This window comes from Homalodisca vitripennis, chromosome 2 (assembly GCF_021130785.1).
Source record: "Homalodisca vitripennis isolate AUS2020 chromosome 2, UT_GWSS_2.1, whole genome shotgun sequence".
In the NCBI taxonomy this organism is placed as follows: Eukaryota; Metazoa; Arthropoda; class Insecta; order Hemiptera; family Cicadellidae; genus Homalodisca; species Homalodisca vitripennis.
This window is the reverse complement of record NC_060208.1, coordinates 13123057-13143456: the sequence shown is the minus strand read 5'-3', so window position 1 is coordinate 13143456 and position 20400 is coordinate 13123057. Positions and strand designations below refer to the sequence as shown.

The window sequence follows — 20400 nt, the reverse complement described above, 5'->3', positions numbered from 1 at the left end:
AACACTTGAATTATTTTAGATCATAGTGGAAGAATATTAAGTCCCTAGCAATCTTGGTGAAAAGACTTATGGTGTAATGTCAAGGAGTCCAATGTTAAAATTTTGAATTGCATGTACGCATCATCTTAGCGCTCATCGTTGAGAAGGTCCAAAGCTAAATCTAATATTATCACTGAGCATTGCTTTAGCGTATGAATATGCATTCCAAATCCTAAAGTGAAATTTGTCTTGTTTCCACGATCAAGAAACTATATACATAAAAAAGTATGGAAAGTCTTCTTCGGTCATAAAGTGTACACTTAAACCTAAAATCATTTACTTCTGGTCTAAGATATTTCCAAAGCCATAATAGTGTTTGCCTTGTTGTTTAATCTCAGAACAATTGGTCTGAACAATGATTACTTTCGGTCATTTCAATGTATTTCCTGTGCTGAAATATTTATTTTGATTGCTAAGCAACTATTTCTGGTAGTAGCGTTTGCATTATTGCCTTGTTTGAGAAAATATATAATGCGTTTGTCTGAAAAGTCCGTTTCGGTCAAAAAGTTACCACTTACGGCGATTGAAATCTATTTCCGGTACAATAGTAATGTTTTGAATTTTTGCCCTGTTTATAATATAGAATACGTTTTGTCTGAATAGGCTACTTCCGTTAAAAAGTGACTACTTCCGGCCATTGGAATCTACTTCGGTGAAGTAAATGCATTTCCACTATTGATATGCTTTATATTAAACAAAATTAAAATGTTAAATACGTTTCAACTTTATTGGTGAACTTCAGCAGAAACACCAAAGAAGGTTTAAAAGTGTCAGAAGCTGTTAAAATTGTACTGTGAAACATACATATTATCACTGGTTTTTCCGAACCCTCAAGTGTTGCACGGAAATCCGATCTCAAATTTGCAATTCTTAAAAATCGAATGTCGTAATCTTCTTAGTGAAAGCATTTACGACATAATATGATGGAGAAGTATGATATTTTTCAAACCGGAATAGACACACCCAGTTACTTATTATTTCAGTATCAATGGTTAAGAAAATTAAACGTTAAATAAAATGTTGACTGGTTCTATTTTGCGTTTTTTTTTGTGTTGTACATATAAAAAAACCTAATTTGATACAAAAAAGGCAACTTCTGCCTGTTTAAATTCACTTTCTATTTTAAGTACCATAATTATAGTTTTTCTTTCTTCCAATGAAAAAATTATGTACCGACAATACGACTGAAAAAGAACAGCTGTCAAAAAGAGTCAGTTCCGGTCGTTTAAATGCACTTCCGGTATAACTAATTTACGGATCCATAGTTGAGTTTGTTTTTGCAGTAAAGAAGAAAACAAATATCCAATTGGCATTTGAAACCAAACTTAGAATAAAAAGACTACTTTGATCAAAGATACTTCCGTTGCTTGTGTTTTGCTTCCGGTTTAAGGGGAAGAGTGAGCCATGCCTTAAGCCACAGTAGAAATGCCATTCACAATTTAAGGGAGCCAACAGGTTTCGAGTACCTAATGTGCAAATATTCAAAACTTTGATCATTAAGGTGGGTTTTATAAAGGCGTCAAATAGTATTTCCAATTCTATTCATTTTTGGATTACTGGTTCATTAGTTGATGCAATCTAAAGTAAAAATTATCACTGTGATTAAGCACTGTATTATTAATATTTTCTTACATTCAAATGTAAATTCATCTTTCTTGTTTTTAATGAAATTTCAACAGAATGTGTTGAACAGCTGTTAAGTATCCGTTCGCTTTGGATTATGTGTCGGAATTATCTTCCAGAATTCCTAAATATTCTTGGAAACGTTTCTAACTTTTCTCTCCTTATAAACCCTCCTCGGACTTCAAACGAATATAAAAATAGAATTAGCCGAATTCTTCCAGCCATTCCCGAGATTAGCGCTTAGCAACATATTTAGCAATTTATTTTTATCTAATAGATAATTTCTGGTCTAAAATTTTGCCCGGGCGTATCCTAGTAACGTTTGCGTTGTTACCCCGATAAAAATACTTATACACACACAAAGGTCTGGAAAGCAATCTTTGTCAAAAAGTGCCTAATTCCATTAATATTTCTGAAAACCCCACTTTCTTCGTCCATTGTAACCTACTATCGGTTAAGGTATTTTCGGAGTCGCTCTTTTGGGAACATAATTTATATGAGTGTTAAATTTAATATTTTTAGGACAGTGGGAATTAGGGAAACAAAATATAACTCTTTTAGGAGCAAATCCGTTTCAGCTCCTATAGGTATATAGAAATTCTTTAAAAATCTTTATATGGGCTGTTGTGAGAATAAGCCAAGTGTGTTTCAAATTTCATCGTAGTAGGACATCGAGATGATAAAAAATAAAATATGTATACAAAACGTACTAGTTCTGGGGTTACAATCTTAGTACAGGTAGTTGATCATCATGAAGATGTATTTGTTTTTCTACTTAAGTGATGAGACACGTATGCGTGAGATTTTAACTTTGTAGGACATCAATAAGAGCATATATAGTTCTTCTAGAGGTTAAATAGGGTTTTGTATTTAAAAACTGTGGGTGATTGATCCGTATGAAAATTCTTGTTTTCTGATGAAAGCACGATGCACATTTCTGTCAATTCCATCGTAACACAAACTCAGCTTGTAAAAAAAATAAAATCCTTCTAGGGTTTTAATCGTATTTCATCCTCTTTGGGTGGTTGATCTTCACTATGTTTTTTTTTATTTGTCTATTGAGAGCATAATGCAATTTTTTGTAAAATTTCTAAAATTTTCAAAATATTTTGGTGAACAAAAGGATGATAATATTATTATTATTATTGTGTCAGCTCTAATCGTTTGCCCGTTGTGTCTGAACCACATAACAAGGCACATTTGTCCTGGGTGACTGAATCTGAGAGCACCGTTTTCTATAGTTGAAATCTGGAGGACTGGGGATATAAAATGAACTATACTATTTCTGAACAATACTATTATTGTCGATGACTTCAGTTTACAATAACTTTTAACCTATTAATTAGAAACATTGTCAAATGCTGCTACATTCGAGTGAGTCAGTTCCAGCTGTGAATTCTGTGCGTAGCTATTCCCTAAGTTCGGGATTAATTCGTGTTTAGTTCTCCACACAACAAACAACAGCAAACCAACTACCGCCAAGATTCCTACCACACACGTTACAATGACAGGCAGTCTATCGCTGGTCTCATTGCTTGTGTCGACGTTAGACGGTGGAGTAGCTTTGGTGTATTCCTGAGGAAGTTCTTGGTGCACAACTGCGGCGGAAGGAGTCGACATCAGGAAGTGTGGGAAAGATGCTGTAACCTTGGAAGTCTCCGACTGCTCCACAGATGTTGGGTTGGTTGTAGATGTAATGTCTGAAAGCATCCAATGACAAATGAGTTATATTTACACCTTGACGTAAGAGAAACTAGATGAAGATACGAGAGGAAAGGAACAATTATAATGTATTACTAACTTACCTCGAGCAGCTACCTCAGCAAAAGTAAAAATTTATTCGTAAGCATGGTACGGTGCTATTGAATTATAGTAAAAGTGATAAACAGTCCCACTTGCATGGTTTCGGAGATGCAAACGAACAGCTGGTTAATGGAAGACGCATGTTTCATACGATTGTATAGTGATTGGCAATTCTAGAGCTGCACTCTTTAAAACGTATTTAAATATATAAGATGTGTTGCTAAAAGGTTTAATTTTGTCATACTAATGAATATTTTATTGCATTCCTATAGGTACTTAGGAAAATAAAAACGATAAAATAAGTGGAGTTTGCTATTTTATCATAATTTTTAATTAAATAACCAATAATCATTAGGTACTATTTCAAGACAGATATGAAAATTATATATTTAAAATGATAAATACTAAAAAGCAAAAAATAATAAAATGTAACAATTTATGTATATATATATATATATATATATATATATATATATATATATATATACATTAAATTGTATAAATGGCAATAGCCTTATTTAATTTCAATAAACATTGAATCGCAAAAAGTACTTGCTCCGCCGGGAGTCGAACCCGGATCTCTCACTTGCCGGGTGAATGTGCTACCATTACACCACAGAGCGGTTACTTTTTCCGATTCAACTATTTTGTATTTGGCCGTATCTGTCACATATGTGTTTAAATAAGCAAATTAACATATGATCGGAAGACCAAATACCTGTCAAATGACTTTTATTTACATTAAATTGTATAAATGGCAATAGCCTTATTTAATTTCAATAAACATTGAATCGCAAAAAGTATATATATATATATATATACATAAATTGTTACATTTCATTATTTTTTACTTTTTAATATTTATCATTTTAAATATATAATTTCATATCTGTCTTGAAATAGTATATATATAGTATATATATATATATATATATATATATATATATATATATATATATATATATATAATAAAAACACACACACACATATATATATATATTATATGTACCGTATATGTATGTATTTTTTATTTTAATTGGTTAGTTTTTGTATTTTTTATATATGTATGAATATTATATATAATTTCAAAACACATTGAATCGCAAAAAGTACTTGCTCCGCCGGGACTCGAACCCGGATCTCTCACTTACCGGGTTAATGTGCTACCATTACACCACTGAGCCCTCACTTTTTGCGATTCAGTTATCTTGTATTTTGCCGTATCTGTCCCATATGCGTTTAAATAACCAAACTAACATATGATCGCAAGACCAAATACCTGTCAAATAAGTTTTATTTTCATTCAGTTTGTGTAAATGGCAATAGCGTCATTTAATTTTAATACACATTGAATCCCAAAAAGTACTATGTATATGTGTATAGAACACTTTTATGAAACGGAGTAAAAAGAGTCAAATTATATTTCTTAAATTCACCAACACGTTGTACTAAAAATTTGTAATATTGATAGTAATATATTTAATAAATATGCATTGTTATATCTTTAAACTTAAGACGCATGGTTGCTGATTTTAATGCATCAATTATAATTTTCTTAAGCTCCACGTTTTTGTTACAAGTATTTCTTTATCTATTAAAATCCCTATTACGCATTTTAGTTCAAGATGGGAGGCGCTATGGATCACATTACACGTATAATACATTGTTTAATATTTTTCATCCGTTTTAAAAGCGAGTTTTATATTTTCGGTCAATTTGCCCTATTAGTGTTTTAGATAAATTAGCATCAGATACATTACGAAGTGTTTACTTGTGATGTAACAAAAAATAGTTTTTCAAAACATTTTCTACTGTGTTACATTTAGGCCAAGTACAGCTTAAATCTTTCAAATTGATATACATATATATATATATATATATATATATATATATATATATATATATATATATATATATATATATATATACATTCATTATTCACAAAATCAAGAAATCATTATAGTAAAAATTTTTTAAATCTCAATAGTAACAAAACCATATATTGAAATTAAACGGTTACAAGTCCGTTGGCTCTACAGACAATGGATAACAATGATGTACGCCATGTTTACACAAATTATTCGTAAATTACTACTTTAACTTACAACATATATTTATATCTTTTACAAGACATTGAAGTTCGATACATCTAATGCCAGTATTTCTCTCGTGCATAGAAAATTTATTTTCCATTTAGTAGAAGCAACTATTAATCACGTGAATTTTATTCTTATAACCTAAATATGTAAAATCACTTTAAGATATACATACATGGAACTGATGGAATTCTGAGGTTTTCCAAATATTCACTTTCAAACCTTACACAAACTGACAACATTACTTAAATAAGGTCGTAATAAAAACGCAGTTATACGGTTGTTACTTAGATAATGTATGGACAGTTTGTTGGCTCGGTAAGGATAGCCTGGATAAATTTTACGAGCAGCTCATATCTTGCATTCAAATATAATATAAGTTTTCATAAACGTTGTAAACAAAAGGAGTGTATCATTTTTTAAATTATAATAACGTTAAAATTAGACAATAGTGTAGGACATTCGCTATACAGGAAACCAATATACACAAACATCTGAAGTCTGAGACTCATGCACGCCAACACATTAAGATATTAATACATTAATGAACTATGGAATGCAGATAAGTTAAAAAAATTATTTAAAATAATGCGGAAAGTAAAAGGTGTATCTAAATATGAATTCTTAATCAAAATTAACAAAATAATACACTGGCCCGAAGGATAAAATGGGCGAGGGATAAAATAGGTGGTATATTTAAGACAACACGTTACCTTAATACCAAAACGATTTCAAATTGCCTAAAGGTTTAAACCATTGTTTGAGATTAGTAAAGGCGCAAATTTTATTGAGCCAGTCAGTTGTCTACTGAACTGCAAAAAGTTGAAGGTCAGTTTACACTGAAGAAACATTTATTATCAAACCTAGTCAGTGAGTTGCTAAACATAACATGAAAATATGTAATAAAAACAAAAGTATATTTTATATTACTATCTGGGGATAATAAGAGAAACCTTAGATTACGAATGTTTAACCAAGATAGGAACTAAGTCCAACAAAGATTTTATTGTTGAATTAATAAGCTGGTAGCCTGTGAGAATGAAGCCGTATCACTCGCTGTTTGGTCATTGGATAGTTTCCACCAACCACGATACAGTTCCAGCCCCTTCCTTCCTGTATAACCAGATGTGTACTAATGGCAGTATTAATCATAGCAAGGCGATAAAATAATGAAAAGTTATATTTATATAACTATCACCTTGGTGTGACAGACAAACGTAACATCATAATACCAGTCGCATAAGCCTACGGAATAAAAAAAAACAAGGAAAATGTAAGAAAGTTATCAACCGAAGTGTTTTCAGCGATGTAAGAAAACCTAGCTTTGAGAAATCAATAATTCAGATGGTACTTAAATATCTGAACATCAGCGGTGTAAGTTAGCTTTGAGAAAACAATAATTCAGATGCTACTTAAATATCTGAACTTCAGCGGTGTAATTAAGCACTGAGGATACAATAATTCAGATGATACTTAAATATCTGAACATCAGCGGTGTAACTTAGCTTTGAGAAAACAATAATTCAGATGATACTTAAATATCTGAACATCAGCGGTGTAATTTAGCTTTGAGAAAACAATAATTCAGATGATACTTAAATATCTAAACATCAGCGGTGTAATTTAGCTTTGAGAAAACAATAATTCAGATGATACTTAAATATCTGAACATCAGCGGTGTAATTTAGCTTTGAGAAAACAATAATTCAGATGATACTTAAATATCTGAACATCAGCGGTGTAACTTAGCTTTGAGAAAACAATAATTCAGATGATACTTAAATAACTGAACATCAGCGGTGTAATTTAGCTTTGAGAAAACAATAATTCAGATGATATTTAAATATCTGAACATCAGCGGTGTAACTTAGCTTTGAGAAAACAATAATTCAGATCATGCTTAAATATCTGAACATCAGCGGTGTAATTTAGCTTTGAGAAAACAATAATTCAGATGATACTTAAATAACTGAACATCAGCGGTGTAATTTAGCTTTGAGAAAACAATAATTCAGATCATGCTTAAATATCTGAACATCAGCGGTGTAACTTAGCTTTGAGAAAACAATAATTCAGATGATACTTAAATAACTGAACATCAGCGGTGTAATTTAGCTTTGAGAAAACAATAATTCAGATGATATTTAAATATCTGAACATCAGCGGTGTAACTTAGCTTTGAGAAAACAATAATTCAGATCATGCTTAAATATCTGAACATCAGCGGTGTAATTTAGCTTTGAGAAAATAATAATTGAGGTGATACTTAGTTACGAACGTCAGTGGTGTAACTTAGTTTAGAGAAAATTATTCATACGATACCTTAATTTGTGAGCATCAGTTCAAGGGATGTAAGTTATTCTAGCTTTGAGCAAACACTGAGTCAAATGAATTTCAGCTCAGCCACTAAATGTAACTGGACGACATACTAGAATAAATTATAACATCAGGATTATTTATTATAACAGCAGGTTGTGTTATAATAAATATTACACATATATTTAAAATGGAGTAATACCTTGGCAAGTGACGTTATCGGAAGACAGCGACATCCCATCTGGACAAGTACAGCTGACCTGATCCTGAGTTACAGAACAGTTGTGTGAACACTGGAGTCTTGAGCAGAGGTACATAGCATTGTGAGGCTGCTTATCTGGGTGGTATATTTTAATGTCATGGATGGCCTGAAAATTAGGATGACATTAAAATATCCTGTTTTGTAAGTTAAAAACAATTAAATTATTTTGTTTGAATGTTTAATTAATTCCCAAGATGTTGATAAAAATTCATGACGTACTTAGAAAGCGGTTTTTTGTTTAGAGTAGTTTTGTTTTGTTTAGATTTTGTCACATGTGTTCCGGTATTTACCTCGCTGGACCGATAGAGACGCTGTATATTGTCTTTCAGACATCTCGGAGTAAGCTCGCATCTGTAGACGAAGAAGCCATCATCGGATTTTACTCCCCAAATCACATCTCGCTTTAGGACATCCACAGAAATCGGGTCAGTGACATGATCTCCGCTATATAACACTCTCATCTGTTTGAACTCGTAGTCGGTTTTGATCAAACAGTGATTTTCATCATTTTCAATCCCTATCAGGTAAACAAACTTGAGTTCTACGTCAAGAGCAATTTTCAGCACCTTTTTCAAATGCAGTTTTTCGTAATCATATTTAATACGAGAATTCTCATAAATCGAGAGACGGCTCAGTTGTCCATTCTCCACAAAAAAGAGCTGTCTGAAATAAAAAATACACGTTTTATGTAACAGATGAGTATTGACTTGGTTTAATACCATTATCTATAAATTATTAAAACAAACCTACAAATGGTAATATCTTTTTAATAATGCAATTTTATTTTATTCTTGCCGAATCATAAACATTAAATCACTATTAGTCATTAAACATTAATTATTAATCATTGTTATTGTGACTGTAACATCAAATGATACATTCAAATTGTTCATTACTATATCCAATTAAAATTGTTTCATATTTTGATCACAAAAAACGAACTATCCTACTAGACTTAAGCGTTCCTCAATACCGTATTTCTCAGTATTGATGCCACAACAGCTGTTACTCAATTATTTAGTCTATATTAACAAAGTACCTTGCAAAAGGATCCACTTCCATGTCCTGTAAATTGTTATAGAATGACATTAATTGTCTGGGTGGTTTTTGACGAGTCCAATCAATTTCATAAAAATATGAATTGCCTCGTCTCCTGCAATAGATGTACTTGTTTATCCAATCTATAGCCATGGAGGAATCACATTCGAATACAAGAGTTGACTCAATGTACATGTCCGAGAAAGGGCTGTAGTATAACCTACGTCAAAAGATACATATAAACATTTCTAACAATATTCAAGTATGTACAATACAACTCTGTAGATTATGAATATGTTGACTGTTTTAGTTAGTAACTCTTACGGTGATAATAAGGTTTGTAAAATGATAGAGACGCGTTACATAGTTAAATAATTCTGTCATGTTTACACATTTTAATAGTTAAATAAATTTTAGAAGTTGTATCAAGGATTCCCCATGAAGTTTATACAAATGTACTATCTACAGACAATATATTTATCATACCAATCCCGTTCCCCACATTTTTACTCTCGGGAATTTTAACATTTTAATAGATTTAATCATGGACACTTCTAATAAAGACGCCACCGATACAAAATGGTATTTTACTGTATTATTTTCTTTGAAGCCCAAAGCTTTTTTAATACTAAACCAACAATTCAGTTTTAAAAAGTCATATAATTCGAATCTAACTATCAAGTCAATATCAATATAAACTTGATTTATTTACATGAGACGGAGTAAAAAGAAACTAAAATACGGAATGAAAGTGTTATATAAACTTTGTTTATACGCGGACCGTCTAGTGACAAAACATCCGACAAGTTTCTAAAATATAACCAAAAGGTCATCGTCTACTAAAATATCTCAGTAAAACCAAATTGAAATGAAAAGGCAAAAAAGATCAATTGATTTAAATAGTTTATTAATTTAAATGTTCAAAATTTATTTTTAATCAGCCATCAAACAGCCAAAATACTTAAATAAATAATTGGCAATGAATCCTTAATTATATGGTGTCAACTGTGAATTAAGTTTAGGCCATGAGCAACCCTAAGATAAAAAGTTAAATTTACAAAAAATAAATACGTATTTTATTGTGTATACACATAAATAGTTGGCGATGAATTTTTAATTATATGTTGTCTACTGAGAAGTGAGTTTAGCCCATGAACAAAACTCTCAACCCTGAGATAAAAAGAGGAATTTACACACAATAAAAATGTATCTAATTGTGTATACACATAAATAGTTGGCGATGCATCTTTAATTATATGGTGTGAACTGAGAAGTGAGTTTAGCCCATGAACAAAACTCTCAACCCTGAGATAATAAGAGAAATTTACACACAATAAAATCGTATCTAATTGTGTATACACATAAATAGTTGGTAATGAATCCTTAATTATATGGTGTGAACTGAGAAGTGAGTTTAGCCTATGAACAAAACTCTCAACTCTGAGAAATTCTCAAGAGAAATTTACACACAGTAAAAATGTATCTAATTATATATATATATATATATATATATAAATATAAATACATACAAGTATTGTATATACATAAATAAATGTGTACAATAAACATAAAAATTTATAATTAAACATTTCATTACTAAATGTGTTATTAAAGTTAAGTTTATGTCAATTGTAACACTAAGATTGAAAAGCTAGTAGAGCAACATAAGGTTGAACCTAAGAACTATACAAGACTTTCAATTATGGGTGGAGATGATTGTTAGCCTTTGCGCAAGCAAGACCAATACAAGGCTCTGAGCTAAGAGACGAGATTAGTGTGATTTCTAGATCCAAGACGCCATTCGCTCTCTTAAGGTTAACCTCATAAAGTTGGTATGAGAAAGTGATGGCCGTTTGAGAGGTAACGTGTAAGAACTCACTGAAGCTCAGTTTCTTCGTACAAGGATAAAGTACATGAATTTGAGCATCCAAATGTATTGACCTACGTTTATGTATGACCAATTTTAGTTGATGGCCTGTAAACGTTACTCAGGCCCTGGATTAACGAACAATGACTCGTTTATGTTTCTTATACACGTTCCGGAGTGACAGGATAATCAGTATAGATTAGGTGGTAGGGGCCACCTTCTAACGAGATGCAGGAGGAAGAATTAGAGCACTAATCTCAAAGTCATGTCAACCCGAAAGACGGGGAGGCCAGCTCTGAACCAACCTTTCTAGTCAAAACATGCAGGGGTGGCACATCTGTTGAGGCTAGTAAGAACCTGTCATACTTACGGAACGAACCCCACCGACTCCAACAGTCATATCCCGCAGTAGACTAGACCTATCAAATTACTCTTGCATTCCAAAATCTCGAAATTTGCGGTTAGTGATGTGCCGCTCCTGGACATCCATAAAGTTGCCCAGATATAAATGTCTGAAGTTATTAGGTAATATTATAAACTTATAATTTTTATAAGAAGAATATATCATCATTTCTGTTTGTAGTAACACCTATTTGTGTAACCTAAGTTTGTAAATACGGAAGGTAGACATATAAAATGTATATAAATCGATTAAGAATTAGGAAAACTAGTTATTTGGAATGACAAAAGTTGTCATTTTAAGGCTAGAATAGTTATTTGTATAAACGGAGTAATGTACTATCTAAAAGTACCAGACCCTCCGGTTAGAAACGTATAGTTACAACTGCTATCCTAGAGCGTACCCTTTGCAAGCCTGCGCGTGAGCATGTATCGTATTACGACCTACAGTATCCAAGTGCTAAGTAAAGTTGACGGATCAATTGCTTTACCATGAGAACTCCTAAGAAGCACTGTCTGCCAATTGAAACGGGGACCAGAGTACTCAAATACTTTTAAACATTTATTATTAATGCGCTTAGTTGTAATAAAAATACTAAAAGAAAATTTGTGACTTCCACACATAACATGACGCAAACATAATATAAATTATAAATGATCTTTGTAAGTCTGGTCAAACGTAGTATTTAGTGATATAATTCTCACGTAAACGTACAGTCTTTTTAGAGAAATTATTATCATGACTAGAGAACTTATTACCAAACGGTTATCTAATGCTAAGTAAAAAAAACCTGTCAGCTTCTCTCATCTCTCAGCCCCTGTGAGCTTCTGACCTTTGGCTGAGCTTTAGGGGGTCCTGTCTGTCAGATTCTCGCATCTTCCAGCCTCTATGAGTTCCTGATTTCTGGAAGATCCTCTCGGCCAATTGTAGGCTCCACCTCTAGCTGGCTCCGGCCTCAGCATCTCTCTGTCTCTGAGAGTTCTCATACTCTATAAACTCCTGATCTCTGGCAAGACTCGACTTTCGAAAACCCTCCTCTCTGTCATGCTCAGCCTCTGGCACCTCTCCATCTCCGAGAGCTGTCCCTCTGGGAGCTCTCAGCCTATAGGGCCTCTTCACATCTGGCAAGTCTCGGAAGGCCTCATCACGGGCAGATCCCCACTTAGTTTCCAGCCTCTGGTCCCTCTCGGTGTGGGTGATACTGGGCTCTCGATCCTCCTTGTCTATGGCAAATTCTGTTCCCTGTTAGCTGTATATATTTTATTTACTTCATCCTACGACTTGGCCCCCTTGTCCCAAAAGGTGTGGCTTAGCTTACCATGGTACGGATTAGTTCCAACAACGATAATGACCTTGTATTCACTTTTAGAACGTTCATACCTAGTTTCGTGAAGATGCGTGATCATACATATCATAGATAATGTTTGCATTTATACTCAGCATTCAGAATATTATAAATCTACCTAATACATCATACTTTTGCCTAAATATTACCTTGAAATACCTAGATGAGATAAGGAAAAGATATCGTCTTCCCAATAGGAAAAACCTACAGCTGTGGTAGGTGACGACGAACCCGTTAAAGCTTCTGTAGATAAAGATTCAGTCGAAAATATCTTCAGTCCACTTTCAGTTGCTAAATAAAGCACTAAGGGATTTGATTCTGTAAAAGAAACAAGAAAATTATCTCCAGATTTATTATTTTACACCTGAATAAGACAAATAAAGACATATTCTGTTGTTCTTCTTGGTATTCAAAAAGGTAGGATTATTCTATACCGTGTGACTTCGTTGAAGTTTAATTATGAATTCAAGTTTTTAGTTCAATTTATTATCAATTACCCTGTGAAAGATAATAAGGCACAGAAGGAGTATTTCGCCATCCTTTAGAGTTGGAGGCTTCGTTAATACTTAGGCACTAACAACAACAACATGTAACTTTGCGAAAGTACGCCGAGTGGGGCTGTGCGAAATAAAAAATGATGTCAATGAAGGTTCCTCGATTTCAAGGTCACTACGGGAAGCACAATCCCTCACCACACACTGCACCTTCTATTTGGCGTTGGTCATAGGGAATTTACACTGCACGATTTCCCTGATGGAAGGTAGAAAATAATATAATCAGTTAATATTGATAATTTCTTAGCACATCGTCTAAAAACATATATAAGTAAGAAAAACTTACCAAATATACCAAAATAAAGTATAGTGCACAACAATAGAAATATATATATATATATATATATATATATATATATATATATATATTTGATAATTCCTGTGTAGCCACAGACAGATTATGGCAGAAATTCGGTGTCTTATCCATGTTCAACAAAATCAGATAAGCTAATTAGTGCCAGGTTGACATAGACATGTATTATCATTGATGTAAAAGGTTAGTATGTAATTAAACAATAACCTTATCATTAACCTCTAAGCTGTTACAGTGACAGCGTGTTTTGTCCCCCGCTGAGACGGGTGTTATTATCCATACAAGGTAACCAAAGAGATCTATTATTATTTGTTGAGTTAAGTTTAATACGTAGGCTACAAATAGCCTTAACACTAACCTCTAAGCTGGTAAAGAGAAAGCGTGTTTTGTCCCCCGCAGAGTCGGGTCTTGTCATCCATACAAGGTAGACAGAGAGAACTGTTAGCAGTTGTCGAGTGTTGTTTAATGTCGTTGCCACAGAACACAAAATTGTATGTGGGATACCTGGAAGAAAACTTTTTTTTAATAATCGTAAAAAACTGTAAATAATACAGGTTATAATTATAGATTTACTCGGTTAATTCCTTCCGTCTTGTACTAGCTTAACGTAGTGTATTCGGGTATTGCATGGAATATTTCTTTACAAGAAGACTTTGTTTAATATTCTTTAAGATACCTTTTCTAAAGGCAGATAAAATATACTTTTAGTATTTGTATGATATCCTAAAATATATCCTTGATATATAGTCTACTCATAACCTATACTGCATGACCTTAACGATGAATTTAATCGGATTTACAGCAAATAACAGTCAAGATTTTGTTAATATATCACTCCAAAATTTTCTTTTTCTCCACTCAGAAGTAACCAATAATAATTTTAATCAATTACATAGATATTTTTATACCAATGTCTTCTAGATTTAACCAGAGAATATTTGAACGGATATATATATATATATATATATATATATATATATATATATATATATATATATATATATATATCGGGTTCGACTCCCGGCGGAGCAAGTACATTGAATCACAAAAAGTACTTGCTATATATATAGCAAGTACTTTTTGTGATTCAATGTACTTGCTCCGCCGGGAGTCGAACCCGGATCTCTCACTTGCCGGGTAAATGTGCTACCATTACACCACAGAGCGCTTACTTTTTCCGATTCAATTATTTTGTATTTGGCCGTATCTGTCACATATGCGTTTAAATAAGCAAACTAACATACACACACACACACACACACACACACACACACACACACACACACACACACACACACATATATATATATATATATATATATATATATATATATATATATATATATATGGCATATATCGTGGCAAGGAGAAATTTTGACGTTTTAGTAGATCATATTCTTCAGGTACTTTTACTTGTATGTTCGTCAGTCTGCCAGCCCATCTGATAGATTTTGATGGCAAATGGCCTACACATGGAAGCCTAGTGCTTAGGTTCTTCTTGGCACGTGAAAAAAAATAACTCTGTAGGAATAAAAAGCAAAAGGACGGTCCATGTATATGCTATTTCTTTTTTTATAATTTTAGTGTCTCTTGAAACTCCCTTTTCATAAATTCTATGCATGGTCAATATATAATTTACGGAGTGACGCAGTCTCGGATTTTACAAGTGTACTAATTACACATCGCTTCTGTGTCCTTTGGAAGCGAATATGTTAAAAATGTTTCAGGTTTAGGTGTTATTGGAACACCTTCAATTGTAAATAAGGCTTTATTATTACTAAAATATTGTGGTATTTACCCTTGTTCTGCTTGTATCCCTGCGTATACGGAACTCCTTCTGTTGCACAAGTTTATACATTCTTCCCAAGACAGAGGGTGATGCACCTTGTACAGTCGACTCTCAGAGTACGAAATCGTGTAGCAGCCAATGTCTTGAGGATCCTTCTTCGGTTTTGGTTTTTCTAAATTGCAAGCATACGATGTTTAACAATTTACAACATTCAGAATTAATCTAAAATTGATTTATTCTCACTATAATTTTATGTTTAGCTAACAGATTTGATACTGATTGAAAATAATTCATAACATTATGACTCGAAACATATAATACATTGCTGATTTCACATTTATATTTAACATATTTAATAATAATTCGAAAAATCTTGCAATGAATTTAAAGCGATTTAAACTGTGTGACATTGAATCTCAACATACTGGTTACTGATCCCAACAGATTTTACATTAATTTTCTGTTGATTTCCAAATTGTCCTGAAAACTGAATATTATTGCATATCATATACATAAGCACAAAGATCGAAGATGCCTGCTACATCATCACACCTGAAATGTTAAAAAAGGTGAGTTGCAGTTTTTAATCCAGGCTTCATTTTTGACAAGAAGTGCATGATAATCATTTCTAGCGTCTCATCTGAGTGAAATTGAGGTGAGATTTCAAATGTCTACCATTTAATTGCGTTATAAATTTATTCACAGGCAATGGTAGATTATAAACCAATTCAAATTTTAATGAGCCACTAAATTTAATAAGGTAACATTAGAGACCTCTAGTTTGTGACATTCTTGTTATTCTTTAATGTCTTTCAAATGAGGTGTCACTAATTATTAAGGCGTACCGGACTAAGTCAAACAAACCAATCTGCTTCACACTATTTTATCAGCTGATATTCTTATGGCATAGTGGTCCATGTGAGACTTGGGTCACTCTACATAAAACTTCTGTTTATTAGCGTGCTCTGTTTCTTTGACTTATATAGACCGTTGTTACACCAGTTACTTGTTAATTGTGTTTACTGCATTAATCCAGAAATGGCACCGTCACTGATTTTGACGGTGTTAGTTCAGGTAAGAAAATTAAAAAACAATATCACCTAGCTAACCTACCGAAAGCCTGATTTAATCACTTAGCAATGTCAATTTATTTTTACAATAATTATACAAAAAAATATGTAATTTTTCTACATATATAATATTCTTTCTATAAAAATATAGAATAATCCTAAATTTAAGATAACAATTGATGCAACCAAAAAGAGTTATTATTACCGAAGTTTATAGTGTTTTAGCAAATCTTATAATGTTAACGATTTGCTTCTGATGATTCTCGGCATGGCCAAGCTCAGAAAGACGAACCTGACGTTGTGAAAGTAATAAATATGCCAACAGAAGAATCTCCTGAACAAGAAATGCCTTTAGAATCAGTAAAGAAAATAACAAGGAAGGTCCAGCAATATGGAAGTAAGAGAGAAGCTCTGTAGCATTAGAGATAGTGGGTTTTTAGAGGACGTGCTCGATGAAAACTGTAAGTCCTTAAAAAAAAGACCCTAATTTTATAGATGAGAGAGAGAGAGAGAGAGAGAGAGAGAGGAGAGAGAGAGAGAGAGAGAGAGAGAGAGAGAGAGGAGAGAGAGAGAGAGAGAGAGAGAGAGAGAGAGAGAGAGAGAGAGAGAGAGAGAGAGAGAGAGAGAGAGCCTGATTTAATATAATATTATTTTACAAATAATGAAATATTGAGTTCATTGGAAACTAAATAGAGTATCCTGATATACTCTTATTGTATATCATCTACAATATACACATATACATAAATATATATATATATATATATATATATATATATATATATATATATATATATATATATATAATATACATATTCTTTCCATGTCATTATTCTGATTCACACTGATTCACAGCGACATGTATTACGGTTATAATTTCTGAATTAAATTCCTCTTAATTTATATTCTACATTTGCATTACAACTACTGTATGTTGACATGTTAAATATGTTTGTACATACACATTTGTTTCTCTCTAAAAGTTACAAATACCTTTCTAATAGTTGACTTTTAACTCCTCTCAAAAAAGCCTTAGGGTTTTCTGTACTTTTAGTTTCAACATCAACAGCATTTAATAATCTAACTGACTGCACATGAAAAGATTTACTATATGTCACGGTTCTGTGAATTGGAAACTGCAAGGTCTCACTACCAAAACGTGTCTCCCTAAGGTGTACATTGTTCATAAACGTATACTTTTCATACAAATATTGAGGTTCTTTATATGTCAAGGCCTTAAAAGCCAAAGCAAGAATATTATACTCAATTCGTTCTTTAACCTTTAACCAACCTAAATCTCTAAAATACTGAGTAACATGATCGTCCAACCGTAAATTGAAAATAAATCTGATACACGCATTCTGTGCCCTTTGTAACTTTGCTATCAACTCACTATTCAAATCACAGAAGGCTACACTAGCATAGTCAAACAACGGTTGAACAAGAGTTGATATCAATAATTTCTTAATATTCATTGAAGGACTAAAGCACAATCCTCTAAATTGATGCAAACACTGAAAAACTCGCTTATGTATGTAGTTGACTTACTCTGTCCAACATAAAGTGTTATCAATTCTTAAACCTAAATTCTGAACCATACTTTGATACTCTAACACATTACCATCTATAATTAAAGGTTCCACTAAATTAAAATCTACTGTATTTAACAACCTTCTACTTCCTAAGATAATTGGTTTGCATTTACTGATGTTTAAACTCAATCCATGATTGTGGCACCTTTTAAAAAGTGTATCTAAATCTGCATTTATATAGTTAATTGAGTTATTTAAATCTTTTACATTAGTATGGATATATAATTGCAGATCATCCGCGTACAACATGGATTTACTAAAAACAAGTGACTCACAAATTCTGTTTATATACAAACTAAACAACAAAGCAGACAAAGTCGATCCCTGTGGTACCCCTAACGGATTATGCTTCCAATCCTACAATAATCCACTACCTGTTTTCACTCTTTGCATTCTATCCGTTAAATAAGAATTAAACCACATAATAGCACTTTCACTAAAACTATAAGATTTAAGAATAGACAGTAATAGCCCATGTTGAACACAATCAAAAGCACGTGTGAAATCCAGCAGTACATTGGCGAGTGTCTATTGCACGCCTCACATCATCAGTTATATGAATTAGAGCCGTTTGTGTACTGAAGTTAGTCCTATACCCTGATTGATACTTATATAAAATGTTATTATTACTAACAAAGTTACATATTTGTTGATAGGCTATTTTATCAGTTACTTTACCCAAAACACATAAAATATTTATCGCTCTATAGTTTTTGCACTCACTCGGGTTCGCAACTTTAGGGAGTGGTAATATCAAGGCCTTTTTCCATTGCTTAGGGTAAACACTATTTAACAGAGAAAAATTAACAATGTGACATAAAACACACTTTATATCATCAAAAATCAATAATAAAAACTTTAAATGAATTCCATCATCTCCCACTGCGTTAGACGAAATTTGTAAAATAACCTTATAAAGTAAGTCACAGTTTACTTCCTTAAAACTAAAACGATCATTAAATCTATTAACAAAAACTAAATTTTCATAATACTAATATAATTCCTCATTAATATTATTATTAACACCACAGAAGAAAGAATTCAAGTCATTTAGAGGAACAACAGGATCAGATCGTTTTTTTGACTCTTTTCCCACACCTTGATCTTTAACTACCTTCCACAGTGCTTTGTTAGACAAATCAGAGTTGAAATGTCTTTCAAAATATCTATTTCTTGAATCCCTGACTAATATTTTATTCTATTACGTAAACTTTTATATCTAACAAATACATCATGGTCTCTTATTCTAATATAACGTTTATACAATCTATCTGTTTGTTTCATTAGTTCTTTAATTTTGCCATCAACCCATGGGCATGGGTTTTTCTTTGTATAAATTTTCCTCTCCGTAACATTATTATTAAACAACTCTAACAATTTACTACACATTATATCCACTTTATCATCAATATTATCTCTATTATATACATCTTCCCAGCTAACAGAAGTACATTCGGTTTTGAGTTTAATTCTATCAACATGTTTAAAATCTCTAATAGTAATATATTCCTTATTCTTTCTTAATCTTAACCTTAAATCCAATTCTAAGTAAATCAAGTCATGATATGAAATTCCGGACACTGAGATTTGCCCATAACTTCTAGCTCTAATAATATCCTTACATATAATTAAATCCAAGAGAGTGTCAGAATTAGGCAAGTGATAGGTTGGCTCCAATGGTAATAGACTTAAACCCAAATTATTAATGACATTTAAAAATTCTGTTTTATCATGAAACACTCTATTAGCACTTAAATCTATATTAAAGTCTCCTAAAATAACAACATTACTATACACAGGCAAGAGGTTAGATAGAACATTAAAGAACTCAACAATATGGCCCGCTTTCGGCGGTCTATAAACTATACACAAAAGCAATTTCCAGCAAGAACAAACTTCTACTATTAAAAATTCCGGTTTCTTACAGTATAAAGGAGGCGACTTTGCTAGGACTGAAAACTTTAGGCCTAACTTTAAATACACCGCTATACCGCCACCTTCCTTACCCTCTCTATCATGCCTAATCAGTGAATTCCAGAAAGAGAGAGAGAGAACAAGAGGAGGTGGCGTGGTCGATCTCGTGCTCCTCCCTCCCCCTATGCGCAAAAACCTCCACGCAGGTCGCTTTAAAAGCGGCTCATATTTTGTTTGATTTTTTGGATATATTATAACTTTTGCATTAATTTTCCATTTTATGGCCATAACCTAATTTTTCATATAACGTGTGAGATTTTGGTGTAATAGAAACATGAGGGTAAGTGCCAAGTTTATTACTGTTTGACCAAACCAATCC

General features: G+C 32.5%; 1 protein-coding gene across 1 annotated transcript in view; it reads right to left on the bottom strand.

Annotated features, from left to right (window-relative positions):
- Positions 1–2942: 2942 nt before the first annotated feature.
- Positions 2943–20400, bottom strand: part of LOC124353572 — a 51126-nt gene continuing 33668 nt past the window's right edge. Inside the window, exons 7-13 of the mRNA XM_046803469.1 lie at positions 15455–15617; positions 14015–14160; positions 12939–13107; positions 9179–9397; positions 8430–8802; positions 8080–8245; positions 2943–3362 (exon numbers count right to left, since the gene is read on the bottom strand). Of these exons, the coding sequence (XP_046659425.1) occupies positions 3001–3362; positions 8080–8245; positions 8430–8802; positions 9179–9397; positions 12939–13107; positions 14015–14160; positions 15455–15617 (1598 nt within the window). The 3' untranslated portion in view covers positions 2943–3000. The remainder of the gene's footprint in view (positions 3363–8079; positions 8246–8429; positions 8803–9178; positions 9398–12938; positions 13108–14014; positions 14161–15454; positions 15618–20400) is intronic.